The sequence below is a fragment of the Artibeus jamaicensis genome, unplaced genomic scaffold (assembly GCF_021234435.1).
Source record: "Artibeus jamaicensis isolate MK-2021 breed Jamaican fruit bat unplaced genomic scaffold, CSHL_Jam_final contig_373, whole genome shotgun sequence".
Taxonomy (NCBI): domain Eukaryota; kingdom Metazoa; phylum Chordata; class Mammalia; order Chiroptera; family Phyllostomidae; genus Artibeus; species Artibeus jamaicensis.
Window position 1 is genome coordinate 4,919,202 of NW_026521807.1, and position 13,899 is coordinate 4,933,100.

Here is a 13,899-nt window from a genome sequence, read left to right on the forward strand (position 1 = left end):
CCCCAATAAACACACACACAGCCATGGTAATTGTACCAAACACTGAATGCTTGTTGCCTCATTCTTTTGACTTGGATAGAGGCACAATTTAGAGCAAAGTGTAGAGTATAAAAATCTGTCCAACACAAAGGACCACTATGTATGTCGTATCATCCCCATAAAATCAGCACTAAATTTGTGGAATGTGCATGGAGAAATCCCTCACAAATCAGAGAAGACTGATTACATAGAAAAGCTGAAAATGCTTCTCATGTCACCACAAAACCACAGAGCTAGAAATTCTGAAATGGGCAGTGATGTTCTAGCCTAAAGCAAGCCTGAAGCCGTATTTTGTATATTCTAACAGTAAGACTAACACTACTATAAAGCTGAAAGTGTGGAGTTTGTTTATTTGACAGACTAGATTATTTGAGTAGGAACTTCTGCTACAACTTTGCCTTCAGATATGCTGCAATGAGAGAGAATTCAACATTTTCCTCCCTGAGAGCCTGCACGGTGCAGCATGAAAGGAAAGGCGTGCCATGTGAACTAGGAATGGTGTCACTTGAGAGGGTGGTAGAACTTGTTCTCGGTGGGGAAAAGTTGGGCTTGAATTTTCTTGTTCTCAGCCCTTTGTTAATACTTTCACCTGCCAGTTATCTTCCCTGCTCCTTGCAGTGTTTCTGCTTTAAATGCCCGTCCCCCTCCTGAAGCACCCAGCTTACACTGCAGTGCAACCTGCGTCTACGGTCACAGAGCCGGCGCCCTGCCCTCGCCTGCACACCGGCTCACCTTTGGAGGCAGGGGCACCTCATGACTATTTACTGTCCCCAAGAGAACCATCTCTGGTTCAAGCAGATGTCTACCCTGGGCCTCCTCTCTCTGATTTTCGTGCTCCATTAGTTGTTCCAGTTCTCTTACAGTTCTGGTCTGCTCACCCGGCTCTCCCAACATTGGCTTTCCTCCAGGGTTCTTTGATTCCCTTAGACTCTCTCCCACCTTACAACAAAATAAAAGTAAAAATAAAAAGCTTTCTTTGGCTCTGAGCCCTCCTCTAGCTGTGTCCTTGCTCCGTGGAGAAATGGCTTGGCTGTTCTGTCTCTCTGCCCAGCCCCTGCTCTCTTTTCAACCCTCAGGGGCCGGTTTCTGCCTTTACCCCATGGAAACTGTTGCCATCTGGGTCAACAGTGACTTTCCAAAACTTTTCTTTCCTTATATAATTCAACTTTCTGTTTATAATTTAATACTTATTTTTGAATTACACAAGGAATACATAAATGCAAGCTCTTTAAACAAAGGAAAAAATGCAAAGGATGTGTGAGTAAACGTCTGTAGCACAGGGTTATGGTTTCCATCCATACTCTACCCCATCAGCATCCCCCAAGCCCATAGATTTCCTCAAACGTATGTGTAGTTAATAATGTAGAGTTTAGTATTTCCATACATTTGAATATGGACAGGGACTAGATTATATAATGACATACTTTTAAAAAATTTACTATTTACTGTTCATTTTATTCTCAACTTTCTTTTTACACTAATTTGGAATTTTTTGAAAACATCAGTATATAGAGAATTACATTATTTCTTAAAATTCTTATTTCTATTGCTTCTACACTGCTGCTCCCTCCAATTCTCTTACTCTTTTGATAATTCCTTTTTGTCCTCTTTTATGGCTTCTCTTGTTCTGTCTTTATCTTAAATGCCGCTGCTCTGCTGAGCTCCACCCTTCTGCCTCTTCTGTCCTCAGTTGGCACCCATTTCCAGGCTTCCACCATGTGGATAATCCCTTTTCCATGCTTCTGCTGGGCTGGGTACCACACTACATGCACCGTATACTCATTTTATTTAAAAGTCACAGAGCTCATTAATATTTTTTATGCGTGGTATGATCTGCATTGAATCTGAGATTTTAAAACAGATCAAATAACCCCCTGAAGGCCACCATTCTAGTAAGTGGAAGAGCTGGAATTCAGATCAAGTTCAGGCCTGTGAACATAACCCCCAAGGTATATTGCCTCCAATATGTGTAGAAACTGACAAATTTGCAAATACGCATTTTTTTATATTGATACGCATTTGTCGTGTTCCTCTGGGTGCTGAGTTACTTGATACTAAGCAAGTCCAAAACCAAACCCATCTTTCTTCAAGTGGCTTGTTGTCCACTTCTCTCTACCTAGGGAATAGTTTCCTATACACTCAGTCACTCACGCCAGCAGATGTCATCCCCTGTGTCCTCCATCCCCACTGCTCACATCCAATCAGCCACCAGTTGTGGACTCAACCCCTGGACTAGCTCGTCCTCCTTCCAGTCTGTGTTGATGGCGGTTGCCTGGGCTACTGCTCAGCCACCTCACCTGTCTCTCCCCCAGGTTTGCTTTTTACCCATTCTCCAACAAGTGCAGTGTTTAGAATAGGGATTTTAGTCCGTAAATTTTATTCTTTTTAATCTCTCCTAACAGAGATTCTTATACTTCCATTCATTGCAAAGGGGACAGCATAGAAGAGGAGAGTTGGCTGTAGAGGGAGATTAGTGGGGGTGATATAGTGTTAGCACCTCATTCTAATGTGGGGGCATACAAATATTGATTAATCAGTGGAGTGGAGCTATTGATATAAGAGAATTTGAGAGCCAGAAGAAGTGGAAGATAGTAATGCTAAAACAACCATGAGTAATGACAGGTAGGAAGGCCTGGTGTAGCTCTATAAGGGCAGCTGCTGCCAACACCATGCATTGCTGAGACTGGAATTGCACCGTGATTCTCCAGGATTGGGTTACCTGCTGTCCCCAAGACATTGTCATACCCTAATATGAGGAATGCTGGTTTGTAAGAGTTTTCTCAATAAAATTGAGCCATTTTTCTTTAGTTACCTGTTATATGACTTTTCAGTTTGGATTTTACTATAGTTATTATTTATATCTCATTAGTATATATATCCAGCATATTAGCTATAGATGCTGGATATACATGTTAATTCTTTGTAAGTATGTCTTTAATCAAAGTAACTTTGATGAGGTTCTGGCCCTAATAATTCTTTGCTCAGCTAATAGAATTTTTATCCTCCTTTACAAATAATTAAGGCTTATGATTTTATGCTGTACTTTTGGTCTGGAATCTTTAGGATTTTATTTAAATGTTCCCATTTATCCTGTGTAGAATAGGTGGTGGTTTGGTTTTGATTACAAATATTACACATGAATATTTTACATGTATATATGTATGTATGTAAAATATTCATGTGTACATACCTCAAATTTGCCATCCACCGGTGTTTGACAGATGGGTTGGCTTGCATCATGTTGATTTATATAGCTTAATTTTATTATTTCCTTTGGCAGTAAGAAACCATTTTTCCCCTGGTGGATGTTAAACTTAATAAAAAACAAACAGAACAGAAATAATAAATAGATTAGGCAAAAATTCTTAAACTTGAGCATTACCTAGCAACTAGAAAATTTAATCAGATAAGACATGTATTGGAAATATGGGAAAGAAAAACCAAAGCTCTGAAAATCCCTACATTGAAGGGAAACCATACCTGCATGTTCAGTTGATCTGACCAGGTGCAGAAGTACATTCATTTGCTATGGGATACACAAAGAAAGCTTTGTTACCAAAAGGTGAGAGGATTTCCCAGTGAGAGCAGTTCATAATCCAAAGAAACCCAAATGAAATAAGTCGAATGACTTTAAAATTATGAAAAATTGAAATTATTATATATATATTTTATTGATTATGCTATTACAATTGTCCCATTTCCCCCATTCATTCCCCTCCACCCTGCACACCCCCTCCCACCCACATTCCCCCCTTTAGTTCATGTCTATGTGTCATAAGTTCTTTAGATTCTACATTTCCCATACTAGTCTTGCCCTCCCCCTGTCTATTTTCTACCTACCGTCTATGCTCCTTATTTTCTGTACCTTCTCCCCACTTCTCCTCCTCCCACTCCCCTGTTGCTAACCCTCCATGTGATCTCCATTTCTGTGGTTTTGTTCCTGTTGTAGTTGTTTGCTTAGTTTGCTTTTGTTTTAGGTGTGTAAAGAAGAACAAACCATGCAAAATAACTCATATTAGATGACTTTTCATCTGAATGAGTATTTTGGGGGTGCCAACCCCATGTCAGGTGCTGGACCAATTTGTAATATTTTTGCCTGCATTGTTGTGGAGCTTCCAACCCATTTCCCTCATTGCAAGCCCTACTTTTGTCCTGTCCCATCAGTAGCAGCCAGTGTAATCCTCTTAAAAAGTTAGGCCTTGCCAAGCCTTCTATCAAAAGCTCTGGCATCTTACACAGGGTGAAAACCTGAGATTTTATATTAGTCTACAGAGCACTTTATGCTTTAGAATTCTGTTTCCTCATCTGCTTTTATTACTTAGTTTCTATTTATAAAGTTTTAAACATTTATCTTTTGTGCTCTAAATTTAAGCCACTGTTGATTCTAAAAGTTAAAAGGCAATAAGGGGCATTTACATCATTGTTATATAAATATTATGTCCCAAAGTATGAAGGTTGGTGTTTGGTTCCATAGAGAATAAAAGATAGTCAGAAGCAATTGAATACTTGCTCCTTGCAGGAGAATCTTGCATGTGTTAACTTCTCATTTCTTTCTGGTTTCCTTTACTTCCTCTGGCTTGTGTTCTTGCATTCCATGTCATCTTTTATCTTTGTTTTCTGTTTTATTTGATTGGAACACTCCTCATAATTTTTCTCCTGTTGTAAGTGTGGTGGTTACCAAACTGTTTTTGTTTGGAACTGGCTGTTGGCCTGTTGATTGGTTGCCTGGGGTGGGAATTTAAGTTAAAAAATATTTTTCCTTCAATTCTGTGTTGTGATCTAGCGTCCCAAGTTGCAGATTGAGAAGTATGTCATCTTGATTGTCATTTTTTAAAGACAATCTTTGTGTTTTTTGAAGCTTTTATTTTTCTCTAGCCTTAGAGCTCTGGTATTTTACCAGGATGTGTCAGGGTATGAAATATTCTCATTTAGTCTCTCTAGGTTATTTTTCATACTTGAACTGTGCCATGTTTGGTTCAGGGAAGGTTTCTTTCATTTCTTGATTTCTTCCCCATCAAAGCTTATGTTTTTTCCCCTCTGGAACTTCCATAAGATAGATAGATAGATATTAGACCTCTGGGATCTATACTCCATGTTGCTCAGTTTTTCTGTCATATTTCCAATCTTTTGTTATTTGTTAAGTGTTCTTTATTTTTCTAGATACCAGCTTAGTTTTCGGCCATGCTGGTTTATTGGTTAGCATATTCATTGACCTGTAAAATTTTAATAATCATTTTTTTTGTTCCTAAGAACTCTTCTTGTTATTGAATTACTTTTTTTTAATGTAAGTTCCTTTTTGTCTTATAGCTCTGATAGCCTTTCATGTCTCTTTAAAGATAATGAACCTCTGTTGCCTGAATTAGCCTTGTATCCTCTAGTGTCTTTCTGTGTTCACTTGGGACTATATTTATTATGTATTGATGCTTAACAATTTGTTCCACAATTCTTGAAACAACAAATACTTTATTGTCTCCCCACAGTTTCTATGGGTCAAGAACACAGGTATGTTTTAGTTGGGTGTCTCTGCCTGAATTTCTCACACAGCAACAATCAAGGTGACAGCCAGGTTTGTAGTCTCATCTGAAGGCTCAACTGCGGGAGGACCCATTTCCAAGTTCACATGTGGTTGTTGGCAGGATTCACTTCCTTATCAGTTGTTGGATTGAAGTCTCAGTTCCTCATCAGCTGTTGGCAAGGGGCTTCTATCAGTTTCTGCTTATGGGAACCTCTCCACAGAGCAGCTCTCAACACAGCACTGACTTCCCTCCGAGCAAACCAGTAAGACAGCAGCAAGGGGAGTCAAGCAGGATAGAAGCCAGTCTTCTTATAAACTAATCTTGGAAGTGCCATCCCATCCTTTCTGCCCTATTCTATTCTTTAGAAGTGAGTCATACAGGTCTAGCTCACATTCAAGAGGAGGAAGGGATGATGTAAGGGCATGAATGTAACCAGAAGGCAGCCATCACTAAAAAGACAGTTAGCAACTAGGCCACCTTAGATGCTGTCCACTGGAGGGCCTTGGTTTTGGGGAGTTGGTTTTCTCAAGTGTGGAGTGATCTTTGTTCTAAATGAAGGACCTTGTAGGTTATTACAGGTACCAGGACCGGCTTTACCTTGTGACTGAGAATGTAGGTCTGTGTCACATATATAGGCTTCCTTTTGGGTTGTGTGGGAAAAGCACATGAAAGCAGGCTGGTCCTCCCCCTTGTGTAATTCTATATCCTCTAGCATGCATAGGTGGAAACTATGACTTGCTACCAGCCACCAGTGCATGGCAAACAAGCTGAGATTGTTTCTTCCTTGATTCCATCACGTTATACGGCAAAGGAGAAGGGATTTTGAAGATGTAGTTACAGTCGTAAACCAGTTGATTTTGAGATAATTAAAAAGGAGATTTTCCTGAGTGGGACTGGCTTAATCAGACACACACCCTCAAAGGGGGACCAAGGCCTTCCATGAAGTCACAGATGCTCCTGCTGGCCTTGAAGAAGCAGACCACGCGAGTTCTATAGCTGCAGAAAAATGAACTTTTCCAACAGCCTGAAGGAACTTGGAAGTGGGTTCTTCTCCACTCAAGCCTCCAGATGAGAATGCACCTTGGCCGACATTTTGATTGCAGCCCCGTGAGACCCCAAGCTGAGGATCCAAGTAAACAAAACCTGGTAGAAACCATGAGATAATACATGTGTTGTTTTAAACCACTAAGTTTGTGGTAATTTGTTACACAGTAGAAAACTAATGCAAAGTATTTCCCCCCAGTCCCTCTCAGTGCTTCTGCTGTTGTGGTTGTCCTTCGGGTCTGCAGTGGGTGTCTGGAGTAAAGCCAAGCCCTGTGCTCTCGGAGTCCAGCTTCTTCTTCAGGAAGGAGGCCCCTTTCTACAGACAGCTTGGGCTGTGACTTGAGGGAGCATTATTGAATCTAGTCACACCTTTTATTTCCTTATTTTGGGTATTGGGAAGAGGAGGAACCTAATTTCCCGATGTTCTGAGAACACTTTAATAAAATACCCTAACAACTGTCTCCTGGTCTATTCCCATTCTTCGTGTTTGTAGAATCTGACTTTGAGGCTTCTCTGGCCACTCTTGTTGGGAACCATGCTTATACAGGGGCAGGCAAAGGTGGCTGACAGCTGCGAGTATGTGAAAGACAGTTTATTCTTATATAATTAATTAATTAATTACTGTTTTAATTATTACTATCAACCAACTTTTATCACCCTGGCATGTCAGGTTTCTTCTACTCTATTCTTCCCACCACTCTAATTCTTCTTGCTTTTCTCTTAATGGAATTTCATGTAACTTCTGGTTTGTTGATGGAATATTTTCCTGCTTTATAATGCTGTTATGGTTTCATTCTTAACAGAGAAAACCATTTTCATAGCATTTCAGTGGAACCTTAGAATTGATGGTGGCAAGTCTGCATGAACTCAGCCACATCTCCTGGACTGGACTTTTTCTTTACATATGAGAAAATAGAATACTGGTTTGCAATCTAATACTGATCAAATATATTTGTAATAAATTTGGCTGTGTTTCTGATAAAATTGATGAGAATGGGCAGAATTTTTATAATATAATGACTTTTCTCATGCTCTATTATTACTTCCTCCCTTAAAAGTTTCCCAAAGCATATTTCTATGAAGACTCTACTCTTTTTTCCCTTCTTCCCACTTACAGTTACACAGCCTTTCTTTCTACTCTCTTAGGGTGATTTCTTAGAACAAGTGACTTAAAAATACTGCTGACACTGGTTTTTCTAACTCGAATAGCACACATGACGTAAGTGCTGAGGGTGTCGAGATAATTGAACTGAAACTGTGATTTTAGAATTGTCTTAAGACTCTTTTAGTTCCAAGTAACACAAACTCACTTCAATTTCGTTTAGGTTAAAAAGATAATTTATTAAACGGAAACTGCAATATCTTACTGAACCTAAGGCTAAAAATTATATTCAGATGCCATAAGGGTCTGGACCAGAATGGAAAGCTGACAGGCACCCAGGTCATCATTATTTTCTGTCTCAGACTTTCTGTCTCTCTCATCTCTACTTGGTAGAACAGCTCATATTCTTTTCTCTCTCGGAAGACTCACTTTGCTTTGGCATAGATGTGGCCAACCATGGCTGCCCAACAATGGTAACCTGAGTTTCCAAGTTCACATCATCTCAGTTCAAGCAAATAGGTCAGAGGCACAATCCCAGATTCTAAGAAGAAAGAATGTAATTGGTTTCGCTTGGGCCAGTTACTATTTTTTTTTAGAGCAGTTTAATGTGGTCATTGAGGGCAAGTTTTATGGTACAAACTTGGCTGCCAGGGTCCAAGTTCCTTAAGAAGAAGAAAATGGCTAGAAGATTGGGCTGATATCTTAAAACACATCTGCTGCAATATTCTTGTTTACATCCAGTGTGCTGTTTTTCATTAGAGGAAGTTTAGCTTGTAATTAAGAACATGGGCTTAGGGTCAGATAGGCTTTGATTTGAATCCCATCCAGCCCTGCCACCTACAAGCTATGTGACCTCTGTGAAGATCAAATCCTTTCTCTCTACATCGGAATGATAAAACTATCTTCTTGAGTTTCTGGGAGGATGAGCTGAGAATATATATGGTACCCCCTACACAGTCAGTTAATAAAAACTATTGTTAATTATTGCTATTATCATACCATTAGGGAAAGATTATGTGAATGGAGGAAAATACATTTTTACCAACTTGTATACTGTAAGAAGCTCTGGTGACAGAACTTTAGATGCCACTGAATGGCACAATCAATAAAAATCTAAACAGAGTTTGTCTTTACCATATTAAAGAAATGGGCATGGGCCAGATTGTAGGAGTTAGGGCCCAGAGAATCTACACTTATTTCTACAATGAAATTTTTGCTTCTGTTGCTTTTGGAAAGAATGTGCAAAGTTAGTCAGTGTTCTCAAAATCCTAAAGAGAACAAGCAAGTCTGGTGGTTGCTGGTACAGTCATAGTTCTCTTTAGCCAGTGACTGTTCCGATAGTTTCACTTATTCTACTTTCTGGCAAGTCTGTCTGATTGGCTAGTGCCTTGCTTGGTGAAATATTTTAAACATCATCTCTATAAACCAAGTATATGCCATCAAATCAAAGACTTCAGTTTCTTTGTTAAAAATACAGATGTGCTATTTTCTTCATAGAACAGTGGATTTCCTTTGTACTCTTCTCACTGATATGATAAAATAGTGGGTAGCAGCCATCATTAAATGAACTCTAAGTAAAAAATACGTATAATTATAATTATTCAAATTCTATATAGTTAAAGGATGCCAAAAGTAGGCCAAAAGTTAAATGAAGTTTTAGTACAAACAATATGCAAAATTATAATGACTTGAGTTCTTTGGAAAGGGTGTCATATGTGAACCAAAAGTTAATGTTTATATAAAGTAGAGTTAGCCAAGCAAGCTATGTTTTTGGTTTCTTTTTAAAATGTAGTGCATGCTTTTCTATATGGAACTGTAGTAGAACAACATCTCAATGACTAACTGTAATTTTTTCTCAAGTTATGCAGACATTTTGATTGAGAGGGAAGTGTTGATGCAGAAGTACATTCATCTTGTTCAGATTGTAGAGACAGAAAAAATTGCAGCTAATCAACTGCGGCATCAGCTTGAAGATCAAGACACAGAAATCGAAAGGCTTAAGTCAGAGGTACGTCCCAGTTGGTGATCCCTTCTCATTGCTTCACGTTTGCAGTCATCTCCTCATAATTATTTAAGGCCGATCGGGGCAAGTTTTTAATCCCAAACGTAGTTTCTCTGCTATCAACATGTATGTGGCCAGGCCACTGATCAACATTAGAAACGAATCTAATGTCTGTGTGAAAATTAGGCAAATGTACTTCAACAAAATATCAGGATTATAGGCTATTTTAAAATTATTTGTGCTCCTGATATCCTTCATTAGATCAGCTATTCAGAATTGACTGTAATATTTAATTGTTTTCAGATTGACTCTTATGATAAAGGTAATTGTGAGTCCGTCATAGAAATTCAATCAAAGTCCAAATGACAACTAAGGAAGGAGCAAAAATGAATTCAGAATGACTACTTTTCCTGGATTTAAGGAGTCTAACCTTCTCTCAGAATTTTGAAAAATATGTTTGAATGAAAATGTAAGACATTTGTTAGGGTGTATTTTTCCCTGAAGTTGGAGTTCTGGCCTCCTTCTTCCCCCACCCCCATCCCCTTAGAATGAACTTCTCAGGCCCTGTGCTCCCAGGTCGTGAGACTGAGCAGGTTAGAGCAGAAGGGGGTCAGAGCCTGCCGCCACACATGGTGCCCGGGCCCTCCCTCTCTGCAAGGTGCCTCTGTCTACATACCTTGTCTTGCTATCCTGTCACTCCTCGTACAAAGTGATCAATGGTTAAAGATTTGAAGAGGAATGTAGAAAGTGAATTTTTTCCCCTCTTTCTCACCACCAGGGCATTAGTATCTTCTTAGCTTCAATGAGAAGTGTTGGACAGAATGAAATCTACTGCTAATTGTATTCTTGTTGACAGAAAAACAATTCAGGCTCCTCAGCCTTGGAAACTTTCTTGTCACTTTTCTGTCATTTGACAACTTTTTTTCCTTTCCTCACTCCTTCCCCTAAGACATGCTCTGTGAATCCTGTGATGGGTTTCACCTGCTTTCTGTGTACATCACCCCCAGTGTGCAGAGCAGGGGCCTCGGCTGGTTCCATCTGGGATCCGCTGGCTTCCCCGGAGATGATTACTTGCAGATTGTGTTCACCATATCATTAGTGTTGTTATCTTCCCGATTCAGCCCTGAAATCTGATACGGTGAAAACAACAACAGAAAACCTAACAAACCTGCATTTTAAAAGACTATATCAGGCACTGTAATTTAAAAGAAAATTATTGTGTTCTTCCTTTGCCGTCGTACAATAAGCTAGAGCAGATGCTTGTCTGCGAAGTGAAAGAGGCTGGTATTTTCTAAGAGAAACACAGCACCAAGTGATGCTCCTCGATATTTGTTTGTGTGTGCCGATCTGTCTTCACTGTGTTCTGTTTGAGTCTGAATATAGACTGCAGTTAGAAACTGTCAGTAGCAGGTATGCCTTGTGTGGTCCCTTGACAGCCACAATTTATTTCCTACCCCTTTTATTTCCCCACTTCCCTGCCAGAACATGGCAGAGATGTGTACTTGGTATTAGAGGTAAAATGCAAAGACAGGTCAGAGGGAGCGATTACGAACCCTTAATTTTGTGCTTGCTTGTTAGTAAATCTGTTTAGGTTCTTATGTTTGTAAATGCCTGCAACTGAACCATAAGTAGTCCAGTGAATTTTGTCGCTAAGTGCAGTTGAGAGGCCATCTGGTCTTGAATTGCCCCTCACTGGTCACAGAACTCAACTGGAGATAAAAGGATATCCCAGATTGTTTCGATCCTTTTTTACCTTTTTACCTTTTCTTGGTGGGTTGGGACCAACCCTGGGGCTCTGGAGTTCCCTTTGCAGTTACCATTTCCCCCAGGAGAACTGTGAGTCTGCTGACCTGTGTGTACTTGGGATACACAGCCTGTGTACAGGCTGATATTCCCACTGGGGAAGCAGGAGCTGTGAGCTGAGTGTCTTTGCGTTTGGAGACCACAGGGCATTGCGGGCAGCTGGCTGCCCTCGAGGTAGTTGACCTGTCCCTCAGCTCCTGAGAAGGCCTTGGCCTGGGCATCGCTGGCAAAGCTGGCAAGGCTGAGTTTTGGGCTAACATTTTGCCTAACCCAGACCCCAGTTCACACTTCCAGAGTTACTTGTCATAAGCACTGCTGTTTATAACAAAACAAAAGGCTTGGCATAAAGTTCATGCTTACCTGCTGCGGCACTGAAGGCAGAGGGAGTGAATTAGAAGGGAATGCTTCCTGAAGATCTCATGAGCTACCTTGAAGGCGTAACTATGGGTTATAGCAATAATCCAGTATTTTCCAAATCATGAAATGGACCCATTCTGTGTTCTAGATTGTTGCTCTTAATAAAACCAAGGAACGAATGCGGCCTTACCAAAGCAATCCGGAAGACGAGGATCCAGACATCAAGAAGATTAAAAAGGTAGGATGCTGGGGGTTTCTGACTGTGGAGGCACAGTGGCCTGTTGGGGGTTCTGTGATACTGTCTTTGCCACGCTGTCCTGAGCTGAGAACCTTGGAGTTTCTGTTCTGATGGCTCCCAGACTTGCCCTTCGGAGTAATCCAGACATGACTACTTTTCTAGAAAAGTATCAGCTTAAGATTTCTTTCCAGTCCCAAGAATCCCCTTTTGGACTCTGTGGGAAGGGTGCCAACCAGACGTTGAGATAATAGTGCTCTCCAGTTGGGTTAATTAAGTGCTGTTTAACCTCCTGATTTTGTGCTTCTTTTATATTTGGGGGAAATGTTTTTCAAATTATATTTCCAAAATATTTCTTTTAGCCATAGTCTTTGGTGCTTATTTTTTCAAATATGTGAGAAGTTTGAATAAATCACTACATCTGCTCAGATTTCTAGTTTATTATTGTTCTTTCTTGTTTAACATTCACAAAATCAGCATATCTTTTCCATCTTACTGTTATTTATAACTGTACAACTTTTGTAATTAATCAGACACGGGCACTCAGTCTAGCCTACTGTGTTTGCTTTATGTCATATAGGTTTTGAGTTCTGTAATCCTAACTGTCCTCAGTAAAGCACTTATCAGCTTTGTTAACATTATGTGAAAAGCCTCACTGTTAAAATCTTTAGTTCTTAATATTTTCTTAATTTTGTTTTTCTATCCTAAATAATCATTCTTTTTCAGTTGTAACAAAACTTTAACTAAATATTGCTTAGAATTTGAAATAGAAATATTCTTAGAACTAAATTACAATGTCTTTAGTTCTTAAGAAATAAAAAAATAAAATAACATATTTTTAAGAACTTATAATTTTATACATTGAATTTGGTTCATGCTATTGTGTTAAAAGATTAATATCATTGCCTTTCTTTTAATAGTGTGCAGTTGCATGTGAGCAAAGAAATCAGTAAAATACCACTTTCAGTGCCTGGTGGAAGCTGGTCTGTTAGGAAGGAAGTGACCAGCGTTTGCTCTGCAGGAAGTAGCTGTCCAAGTGAATAGAAAAGTTGTATTTAACACAAAACTCAATTTAGTTGATTTTTTAAATTACTCTGTTAAATGGAAGAATAATGATAAATACTTTTTACCTGTAATAACTTTCTATTCCTTAGAAGAAATAACTTTTTAAAACATTTTTAAATTTGTTAAATAGATTTTGAAATTTGTTCTCTTGTTTTTCTGTCTCAAATCAAACTAATGTCTGTGTGGAAAAAAGGGTGTTTATGAATAAAGTAGTTTCTTTAGTCTCATTTTGACAAATGCCAACATAATTTTTTAACTTCAAGAGGCCAAAAATCAAAATTGACTATAATTAACAGGAATTTATCATTAAATTTCTGCAAACAATACACATTAATTTTTCCCCATATAATTTTATTAATTTTTCTTTCAGTTAAATCAACTGTATGAATGCCTGTAGAAAATTCATAGTATGCTAACAATATCCATAGGTAAATGAGAGAATTGTAAACATTGCATAAACAAAAGAAGAGTGTTTAAATACATCATAATTTAGACCCCATGGATCAAACAGTATGGGAAAAAAGTGTAAGAATGTGCTGAATAGATAATGATGATACTAAAAAAAGATTTGTAGTGATGTAATGCTTTTAATTATAAGTGAATCTGCAACTTGCTTTGTTGCTGACTCTGGCACTTAAATATAACAAATCCTAATAAATTATCATATAACCTTTTTATATTTAGAAGGTAGGTATATTTAAAGACCGCAGGTATAAGTGGTCAGTTATTTTGTACA

The 13,899-nt window shown here is 38.9% G+C and overlaps 1 protein-coding gene across 7 annotated transcripts in view; it reads left to right on the forward strand.

Moving 5' to 3' along the window:
- Positions 1–13,899, forward strand: part of RASGRF2 (Ras protein specific guanine nucleotide releasing factor 2) — a 192,590-nt gene that overhangs the window by 60,093 nt on the left and 118,598 nt on the right. For all 7 annotated transcript variants that reach the window (XM_037159313.2, XM_037159314.2, XM_037159317.2 and 4 more), the window contains exons 3-4: positions 9,562–9,709; positions 12,012–12,101. In XM_037159313.2, the coding sequence (XP_037015208.2) occupies positions 9,562–9,709; positions 12,012–12,101 (238 nt within the window). The remainder of the gene's footprint in view (positions 1–9,561; positions 9,710–12,011; positions 12,102–13,899) is intronic.